General features: G+C 43.3%; 4 protein-coding genes across 6 annotated transcripts; all 4 read left to right on the forward strand.

Moving 5' to 3' along the window:
• Nucleotides 1-305: 305 nt before the first annotated feature.
• Nucleotides 306-5942, forward strand: RB195_020392 (uncharacterized protein; the record flags this gene model as incomplete). Of its 2 annotated transcripts, XM_064188669.1 has the most annotated exons (10): nt 306-332; nt 393-482; nt 549-614; nt 666-770; nt 994-1056; nt 2192-2309; nt 2396-2499; nt 4342-4431; nt 4487-4578; nt 5753-5942. In XM_064188669.1, the coding sequence occupies 10 exons, from the start codon at nt 306-308 to the stop codon at nt 5940-5942; spliced, it is 945 nt and encodes a 314-aa protein (XP_064044549.1). The 2 variants fall into 2 exon arrangements, with proteins under 2 accessions (XP_064044549.1, XP_064044550.1); XM_064188668.1 differs by lacking the exon at nt 994-1056.
• Nucleotides 5943-7836: 1894 nt separating this feature from the next.
• RB195_020393 (uncharacterized protein) lies at nt 7837-8514 on the forward strand (the record flags this gene model as incomplete). Its single annotated transcript, XM_064188670.1, has 1 exon — nt 7837-8514. The coding sequence occupies one exon, from the start codon at nt 7837-7839 to the stop codon at nt 8512-8514; it is 678 nt and encodes a 225-aa protein (XP_064044551.1).
• A 424-nt stretch (nt 8515-8938) lies between these two features.
• Nucleotides 8939-9733, forward strand: RB195_020394 (uncharacterized protein; the record flags this gene model as incomplete). The annotated part of the gene is made up of 1 exon (XM_064188671.1): nt 8939-9733. The coding sequence occupies one exon, from the start codon at nt 8939-8941 to the stop codon at nt 9731-9733; it is 795 nt and encodes a 264-aa protein (XP_064044552.1).
• Nucleotides 9705-10394, forward strand: RB195_020395 (uncharacterized protein; the record flags this gene model as incomplete). Of its 2 annotated transcripts, none has more annotated exons than XM_064188672.1 (1): nt 9705-10394. In XM_064188672.1, one exon carries the CDS (start codon nt 9705-9707, stop codon nt 10392-10394), a length of 690 nt encoding a protein of 229 aa, XP_064044553.1. The 2 variants fall into 2 exon arrangements, with proteins under 2 accessions (XP_064044553.1, XP_064044554.1); XM_064188673.1 differs by having other exon boundaries at nt 9780-10394.
• Nucleotides 10395-10406: the final 12 nt, after the last annotated feature.

The raw sequence follows: 10406 nt of genomic DNA on the forward strand, positions 1-10406 counted from the left end.
TCGTATTTCATGTGGCAGTATGTTTTCCGGAAGGAAAAAATAATTGCTTTGGTTGAATTTATAGAACGTAACATTTCCAGTAATTCTACATCCTCTTTGACAACAAAGTTGATAATCCTAGATTGGCGTAACATTGGTAGTGCTCATCCTCTGGAATTAATTTTAAAAATAATAGCTTATTTTTGATCCCCGACTCATTCCCGTTCAATATGACTTTTTTATAGATGTATTTTAAATATAATTTAACTGCTGTTGGTGTTCGTGACGATTTTCCTTATGTAAATTTTAAAAGGAATTGCATTAGAATGGATTGTCCGAATCCTGGCGCTGAGGTGAGGTTCATACTAGAATTTTTTTAGGAGCCATAATTATATTATATAATTCTTGCTCAGGTGGAATTCCTTCGATATTGCCTACAAACGATAAATGCTACAGCGGTACTGATCCCTCAATACTTACGATCTGATGAAATGATAGATATGGTGAGCTAGCCAAATGATTTATGACGGTAAAATTTTCAATTGTTGTTGCTTAATTGTTTTTTTCAGTTAGCGAATGGAACAGCAGATATTACGCTTATTCCTTTACTGCAAAAACGAGAACGAATGGAAAAGGTACGCGGAACAAACGTTTACAGATACTTCTATCCTTAAGTCGGTGCATAGGTGGACTTCTCAACACCGATCGGACTTGTGTACGTTGGGTATTATGTGATGGAGGCGGAAAGGATCGATGTTCCAGATCGTATCCGAAATGTTTTCAGCGTACCTGTAAGTAAAGCAGTACGGCACGACTTATATTTGTCTCCGCCATGAGCAATCCAACTAACCAGTTTCTAGTTACATTCGGGTCAAAACGATATGAACCTCGTTGCAGTTACGTAAGCGACTGCGCTCAAAGAGGCGGAGCTGAAGGTAGAGCTGTACGCTGGAACTAGCGGGTTCGAGGAATACAGCGGCGATGAGTGCACTAATAAGGATCTCCCTCGATCAGAACCGCTACGCTCAACCTCACCGCTTCGAGCGCAGACGCCTAAGGAAATGCACCAAGCTTCAGGTCGTTTCCTCCCGACTATATCAGCCCTTTTTCCTGATACACTTACGTTTGAAACACACTTCACCTTCTAAATGACTACTAAGTGGGGTGCTAAAGTAATTTGGAGAGGAGGAGGGCTCAAAATTGCTCCAAATGAACGGCACTGGAACTGCGTTTAGAGCGCAAAAAAATAGTTCCTACGAGGACAAAACTGTCAGTAGATGTCATGAGAGGATTCTTCACTTTCTGGAGTAGGAGAACCACATGTTTTAAGTGTTATCCGCCACAAAAAGAACTGCGCCAGGCTCTACTGACAGTAAATTTGCTGACTTTCTCTTAGATGTTCTAAATTTGACAAATGTGTTCTTTTTTTCTTTTCGGTGCATCATTCGTATATGTGAATAAACAAATGAATAAATAAATCGTTCATAATTTTTAAATGCGGGTTGCAGAGAAGCTTTCTCTCAAAGAGCTTTTGTTCCTTTCTTTGAAAGTTCTGGGTGCTATGACTAAGCTACTCACTTCCACTTAGCCTATTTGGAGAGTTTGGTGAGGTCGAAACATTAGTAGCTCCAGTTCGATCTTCCTTTTCTTCTCGTAGTACCTTTAGCCTACAAGTCAACATGTCATGAAGACTAAAGGTGTTAGGTACCCAACCAACTCGATTAGTTAGTTTCATTTCCAGTGATGAACTGTCGATTAATGAACTATCAGAAAGTTATTTAACAATTAGGAACAATTCTTTTGCTTCAGGAACTATTTTTTACGCTCTGAGTAGAGTTTGACCAAATTTTTCTGTAAGTGTTGGATTGTATAACTCCTTCGCCGGATTAAGGAAGATGCTACGCCCTCTCACTCTGCTTCATGTACGGATGCTTAACTAGTGGCTAAATGTTTAATCTTAATCATTGAAGGATTATGATAGTGACTGAAGGGTGTCTTTATCTGCTTTATGAATTTTTTGTGCCGTCCATATTTTTCGCTTGATTAGAAACGAAAACTGGACGAATTTGGCTAATTTTGATGCTGAAGAGGTCGAAAAGTAACGGAAGCTACAGTAGAATCGCTAATTCTTCAACAGAAGACTAAAAAGACGCGGATACGTGTAATAAAAAAAGGTGGAGCATCTTTATCTGACAATAGCTTTTTGTTTTAGGCACTGTCGATTCTCATTCTGACTAGCCTGGCTGTAGCGACTCTCCTCTACATCTACTCAAAATTATTCTACAACAATCGTATGTCACTACTGGAATCCATAACGGTTACATTCTCTGGTAATCTTATTTAACTCGCACTTATTGTAACAGTCTAATTTTCACGGAGTCGCATTGATGCTAGCTTTTAACTTTTGGTGTTTGAGGTCTCTTGAGACAATGTCACCTAAACCTCAATGGTCCTATATGTGTAAGCATTCTTGCATGTAGTTGGTTGTGGTTCACATTCGTCATAACAGCCCATTACGAGGTGAGCTATTTTATCTCGTCAGGAATTGCTTCAAATAGTTCTAGCATTTTATTTTGAAGGTCTTAAGGTTTTTTTTTTAAAACACATAGATATCGTCATTTGTTTTCTCTTGGACGAAATGTCCATGATAAAACTCAAGTAAAAGAATTGCGACAAGCATACACTCAAATTAGCCAACATATCGGTGTTATTACTTTTTATTTTTTAAACGTTTATTTTCATGCATTGGAGATTATTGACGAAGCGGTGTAAATTGACCTCCGTAACGCACGTTCAGGCGAATGTATCTATTTTCGGTGTTAGCTTTATGTGGTATTTATTGTTCTTTTACAACAAAAGACGGAAGCTCTTAGTTCCAAGATAACAATAGTAAAAATGGTAATATTAATAAAAATAGTAGAACGCACTGTGATTGTGGGCTTAGCGATAGCGTGGGGGTGGCTTGTGCTTTTAAGTGTTTCGTGCGATAAAATGTGTTAAGATTAATAATTGTCGACCAACAACCTTGGAACTTTGTTTACAGGTTATTGCACACATACATTCATACACCTCAAAATAGCCACAGAATCTGAGAATGTTGAAGTTTAAATAGTCCACTTATCTTCGTGTTGCAGTGAATGACAAGTAGTGGGTTAGTTCAACATGAGGGCGGACAGTACCCCGTCGATCAATGAAAGCGAACGAAAGAAGATTTTGCAAGGACTCCATAGACGAGTACACAAAGGAGGACAAGAAAAAACCCTTGCCTTCGTCCTATTGATCGGGGGTGTCGCGTTCCAGGGTGCCAGTCTCCAACTGTTCAGTTCCGGAGGCTCATTGATGTGCGGATCCCGTGAAGAACTGGCACTGGGATTCTAACACCCAAGAGAGCGCCGTGTGCGGACTGCCAGGGTTAGAGTTGATCCCCACGTGGTCAGCCTAGCCACTAGGCTTGTTCTCGGCATCGCTGGCTCTCGCTATTCCTCGCAAGATTATTACTTAGGAGGCCCTAAGGCTACCGCCGTACTTTACTTGTGCTACCCCTACTCTGGTCCCATGCCGGCTTGTGCACGAGGCTCTGATACTTGTGCAGTACCGCCCTCGCCCCCACGCAGGCTGCCTGTGCTCTTCGAGCCCCATTGCAACACACATTTACCACATACATTTGGATTGTTTCGCCACTCTATTGTGGGTCCTGTGTACTCAACTGGATACAGTACACGCTGAGTTATTACTCAGTCTTCGTCGCACTTTACGCATATATACATGCAATAATACTAAAAAGGCCGGGGTCTTATCAGTAAAAGCTCCTTTTATAGACGCAGTGGGCGGAGCGTAAGGTCCGCGAGAAGGAGGAGAGCTGTGGGACCTCGTCGCATCCGCAGCACGCGTCCTTTAGATGTTGTGAAAAGTAGTCGCGTGGAATCAGCGACAGAGGATACAGTGTGTCTTTACCTACCTCCACTGAGGAAGTAACCCGTACGTTGAAAGACCGTAAAAGAAAAAGTGAAAGAACTGTAACTTGGCGAAAACAGATCACGCTCAATTCCCTCTTGTATTCCTGAGAAACAGCGTGAGAAATGAATTCAGTGGTCGTTTTTTCTTACGAAACACGTTAGAACACAATCAAGCGGACGATAATCAATGTGGCGTCCTCAGCAGCCTTTTCAAGTAAAACCCATGAATAACCCTTCTGACTCGTTCAAAGAGGCCGCTTTCCGCGCCATTTTTCAAGACAACTAAAACTGAACCTTATTATGCACATTATATTACACTTATTATTACAATCTACACTTCTACACTCCCTATTTTCTTCTGCTAAAGATATTGACATAGTCAAATTCGTAATATGCTGCCTTTAAGGCAAAAATTCGCAGCTTGCTAATGCTGGCACGCCACCGTGGCTCCCTGTTTACGAATCTAGATCAAGCAATGGATACAATGGAGTACTACGTAAATTCTAGAATTTTTTACGTGTTGATAAATAATGATGACTCATTTCTTCCAGGGATGGAAAATGGTAATTGAAAAAAGGAGCTACTCACCCTTCGAACACTGTTATCCTATTCAATGTGAAAGATTGAGAAGACTTCAGAAAAGGTGTGTTGTATTAGGTTAATGCATAATTACCAGCGGTTTTTCACGCAACATTTATTATGAAAAAACATACAGAACAAAAACATGTTTTTATTATGATTAGTTTGGAGCGTAATCACCATCATCCATTTAATATAGCAAATGACCATCACGTAAATTTCTAATTCGCTAGCTCAGTTCAAAAATTTCTAGGACGACATAGTTCTTTTTCTTAGAAGTAGCAATGAAGCAGAGACGAAACTCGAGGAATGGAACCAAACAGAGAAGAGAATAGGATTGTGAATAAACAAAAAAAAAAGACACAGTTCATGAAGAACGTCTACGAGGACGGAGGAAGGCTTGAAGGCCCTCATATCGTGGAAACTTCGTCACACGAACTCGAACATTCCATGAAAATGGAGATCGACTTGAAGGAAGAACTGAATGGAAGGACGAGAACAGGGTGGACAACATTCGCACCCGTCAGGGAAGCTAAGGACCAGCTGACGTTCCCTTCTGTTTGAGTCCACAGTTCTTCCAGCGCTGTATTACGCAGCGGAGACGTAAGCAGACATCGCTGCCACGCCGGAAAGCTGCTCACTACCCACAGAACCTTTGAGAGATGTCTTTTAAAGTTTAGTCGACAGGAAAATCCGGCTCAAGACCGATGTTCCGTCTTCGCGAGCGAGCGGAATATATATCGAAAGCAAAGGATAGATGGGCTGGTCACACTATGAGAAGAATCGACGGCAGATAGACCAAAAGATCGCTAGAGTGAATCCCAAAAGATGCTAAACGTCCTCGAGAGAGACCGCCGACAAGATGGCGTGATGTGTTTGCTGCGCGGATGGACCTGCTGAGAACTCAGCTGGATACGGCTCAAGGACCTCGTCAACATCACTCACAGAACGTGAGAATATCTTGGATGACAATGAAGAGAGGAGGAAATGACTAAAAAAAAGTGCTGGACCCTCACGTCCATTGATGAAGTTCCATCTGAGCCGTTCTAAGCTGAACTAAGCATACTAATAATTTTTACTCTGATATTATTCTTAAGAATAAGAGATAGAAAGCAACGAAAGGATATCTTCTACTGCCTTTCACTTCGTGTCCGTGTTATCACAGCTCCTTAGCATATCACTTCTTTCCTGATTTTTATGTTAGGTAAAACAACATATTTTCTTAGATCTCCTTTCAGATCTTTGATAAAAGAGCATGATGGCTCTGACTTGCTGTCAGTGGTGTCAAAGGATCACTTTGCCTTCAGTGCTCTGCCTAAGGACATGGCTCCACATCCAAGGTCTATAATCGACGATAGGAGACACGTGTTGTTTGTACGAGACGATTACATCATGCCCATATATTTGGCGTATGCTCTCCGAAAGTAAGCATAATTTTTGGAAATAAAGTCGTGGATTTTTGATGAGACTAAAGAAATCATCATCTCAGTCTACGTTGAAAATGTTCATTCAGGTGCTATGTTTCCTTTTTTGTGCTAACGCCGGTACCTTTCGTATATAGCATATATGACATTTAATAACGATGACGAGATCCGAATACGTGAATGGTGTAGAAATTTGCTTTCTCTGCTATCCCGATCGTTAGAGGAAACGTAGTGATGTCAGAGTCCATCCGACAAAAAAAAACGAATTGCCGTCCACGATCTTTGGTGACGCTGTTATGGATCGCAAGAGAAACAGTAGGTGCTAACTACCCGTGATATCGGCAGATATGTGAGGGTCTGATTTGCGTGAAGGCTTAAAGGCATCACTCCACGAATCTGAGGTGGTAAGGATTTCAGGTGGAGTATTCGTATACGGGATAGTAGATAATGGAGAGGTGGGTGATTCCGTCCATTTCTTCCTAATTGCCCTAAAAAACGGCAAAACAGTTTCGTGGGGTGATGCCTTTAAACACATCTTCCAAATAATTAGTTTTTCCCAGGAGATCTCTTATTCTCTACAGATCCACTTCAATGCCGTATAGATCCCTTTTTTTTGTTATTTTGGGTACGTCGATCGGTTTTTCTTCAAATGTTCCCATCGGCTGGATATTTATCCTTCGATATTTTTTCGCAAAATGAAACTTCTCGAAAAATCTTTCCTCATATTTTTCTTCATTTCGTGTGACTTGAAGTCGCTTGTTAGCGATCATTATTGAATGCCAATCTGGAATGTACAGTCGGTTCAAAACAACATGAAACATGGTGCGGTGGCGTAATCGGCTGTGCTGGAAGAGGCACGGTGGAAGCGGTTGGAATCGTGGTTTGACCATCGCAAACAGCAGCGAAGAATGATGCGAACAAGGGTTCTTCGTCGACGCTAACCGCTACACTCCACCGCATCGCTTTGAGCACAGCTGCTTACAAAAATGGAGCATGATTTATGTCGTTTTCACCCTACTATATGTATTAAATCCAAGGTTATTCTTCTTTCGTATGTTCTTTCAATACCTGAACCCTTTTCATCAAGTTTAGAGTGGAATTTCAGGGGAATGCCGGAGCTTTTAGAGAAGTTAAATCAAGCTATTGCTCTCATGTTTAACAGGTAAGCAATTCGCCATTATATAGTAGGGTCAAAACGACATGGAACACGTACGCAATTGCGTACGCGGCTTTTCCTCAGGCGCCTCTGAAAAAAAAGGGCGCGGGGGGGGGGGTAGGACCCCTTTCCCCCCCCCCCCCCCCCCCCCCACCCCCCAAAAAAAAACCACCCCCCCCCCCCCCCCCCCCCCTCTCCCACCAAAACAACAAAAACCCCCCCCTTCTTTTTTTTCTTTCTACCAAAAAAAATTTTTTTTTTTTTTTTTTTAAATTTAATTTATTTAAAAAAAAAAATTTTTTTTTTTTTTAAAAAAATTTAAATAAAAAAAAAAAAAAAAAAAAAAAAAAAAAAAAAATTTTTAAAAAAAAAAAAAAAAATATATAAAAAAAAAAAAAATTTATAAAAAAAAAAATAAAAAAAAAAAAAAAAAAAAACCAACCCCACCCCCAAAAAGGGGCCGCCCGGGGCCCCGCCCCGGGGGAGGAAAGGGTGGCGAGACTTCGTCTCGGCAGGTTCAACCATGCCACAAAGGTGTGTGACCCGGTCCTTGGGCCAAGGCTACAGGCTAGCTAAGTGAGGAGGTAGTACGACGATTCCGGTGCCAGGCTGCTAGCTTGCTAGTGCGACAAGCCGACCGAGGACAACACCCCCGTCGCGTCATACTGCTAATGTCTACTATGTGTTCTTCAGAAGCTAAGGCGTACCCCAGAAGCGACGCGCATTGGGCAATGTGGCAAATATGCGAGGCCTACCGGCTAGAGGACGAAGCCGGCCAAAGAAGTTAGTCCGCCATCGCCAGCAACATCCAGTGCGCTTGGCAACACTTGACGTTGGGACGCTTACTGGAAGAAGTCGTGAACTGGCAGACAGTCTCAGAAAACGACGTGTTGACATATGTTGTGTACAGGAGACTCGCTGGAAAGGCTCCAAGGCAAGGGAATTAGGCGATGGCTACAAGCTGATCTACCACGGCACATCAAATCGCAATGGCGTTGGTATCATATTGAACGAGTCGTTTAGAAATAGCGTCACAGCGTTGGATCGACTATCGGATCGCTTGATGGCTGTAAATGTAGATACAGGAGAAGTGGAATTGCGAGTCGTATCTGCTTATGCGCCACAGATGGGCTGTAGTGAAGAAGAGAAGGCGTGCTTTTGGGAGGATCTGGAGCAGTACGTCCAATCCCTGGAAAGCGAAGAGATACTTTTAATCGGAGGAGACTTCAACGGATATGTCGGTTCTCGGAAAGACGGATTCGAGAGTTGTCATGGTGGATACGGCTATGGAGCTCGTAACGACGACGGGTTGCGAATCCTGGAATATGCTGTTGCAAGTGACTTGATCATTGCTAACACGCAGTATCGGAAAAGAAAATCGCGTTTGATCACGTACACCAGCGGCGGTCGTGAAACATAAATAGATTTCTGGATGTGCGAAAGTTCGACTTTCCTTGAATCTTGGCATAGAGATTGCAACTTGCTGATAGTCGAATTTAAGCAACAGCCAAGATTGTTAACAAAATTTATTACGGCTAAAGAAGTCATCATCCCCTAGGATATTACACCCGGAAACAAAAAACCCAAAAAGCCCAAATCGAAATTCTATCGTACGAACCCGAAATTATAGCTCACAGAACTTTAGAAGCATTTTGGATAAATACAAAAGGTCCAAAAATAAAAAAAAAAGAAAAAGGGTTAACCGGAAAAAAAAAGAAAATCTGGATCATGACCCAATTTGGGGTTTGATCGCAGAACGTTTAGGCATTTTCAAAAATACGCATTTGATTACGTACACCAGTTCTTGGCTGTTGCTTAAATTCGACTATCAACAAGATTTCTGGATGTTACGCCGACGAGATCGCCGACTTCTGCAGGATTCAAAAGTCATCCCTACAGACCATGTCGCTGCCCAACACCATCTGCTCGTTATGGACTTGAAAATCTCCCGTCCAAGGAAGAGACATCCAAGGGCTGAAACACAGCGCATCAAATGGTGGAATCTGAAGGATCGAAAGGAGGCATTTTTCGCGTCCGTGGCTCCACCTACACTTCCCCACCCTACTCGTAGTGTGGAGGAAATGTGGTTGTCTACTTCCAGCGTTATACGCTTGACCGCGGAAAACACTCTGGGAAAGACGACTCTAGGTAAGCCAAAGGTACAAAAAGCTACGTGGTTTTGGAACGAGGAAGTTCAGGCGGCAATTCGTGAGAAGAAATCCAAGTATAAGCTCTGGTGGAAGACGTGTCAGCCTGAAGATCGGGGTGCTTACCTAGCGGCGAAGAGGGAGGCTAAGAAGGCAGTCTCCAAGGTGAAGTCGGACCGCTACAAGGCTGTGTACGACATGTTTGATACCAGAGAAGGCGAGCGGGCAGTGTATCGTTTAGTCAGAGCGCGTCATCGCTCAACGTTGGATATGGAGCACACCAAGATCGTTAAGGGGGGGGGGGAGTCGTTCTGCGCCGCTCTGGTCAGATCCTGGAGAGGTGGCGACAGTACTACAATCACTTGTGTAACGAAGAGTTCTGTCATCCTCCCATCCCAACCGTTCCCAGCGTCGAGGGTCCTGTTCTATTACTGCCGTCGAAGTCAGTGTTGCCCTCGCAAAAATGAAGTCGAACAAGGCAACCGGTCCTGATGACATACCTGCTGATGTCTGGAAGCTGCTAGGAGATCGAGGGTGCATGTGGCTCGCAACTCTATTTAACAAGATCGTTGCAGAAGGACGGACTCCAGACGTTTGGCAAACTTCCGTGACCGTGCCTGTCTGGAAAGGGAAAGGAGACATTGCTGACTGCACCTCGTACAGGCCTATACGACTTCTGTGCCATACGATGAAGGTTTTTGAGCGTGTCCTGGAAGCTCGTCTGAGGAAAATTGTTAGCGTTTCACTCAACCAGTGCGGCTTTGTGAAGGACTGCAGCACTATAGATGCTATCCATGCTGCCCGAATCCTCCTGGAGAAACATCGAGAGAAGAACCGCAGTGTGCATCTTGCTTTTCTCGATCTCGAGAAAGCTTTCGACCGTGTCCCACATGAGCCGTTATGGATGTCCATGAGGTCGCATAGAGTACCAGAAGAATATGTGCGGTGGACGAAGCTACTTTATGCGAAGCCTACCAGCGTTGTACGATGTGCTGCTGGAAAGCAGGCCATTCCCTGTACAAGTAAGGGTTCATCAGGGTTCATCCCTCTCACCTCTGCTGTTCATACTGTGCATGGACACGATAACGAAGGAAATCCAGAAGCAGCATCCGTGGACTCTACTCTTTGCCGACGATGTCATGCTCGCGGCTGAGTCTCGAGATGA

This window comes from Necator americanus, chromosome II, assembly GCF_031761385.1.
Source record: "Necator americanus strain Aroian chromosome II, whole genome shotgun sequence".
NCBI lineage: Eukaryota > Metazoa > Nematoda > Chromadorea > Rhabditida > Ancylostomatidae > Necator > Necator americanus.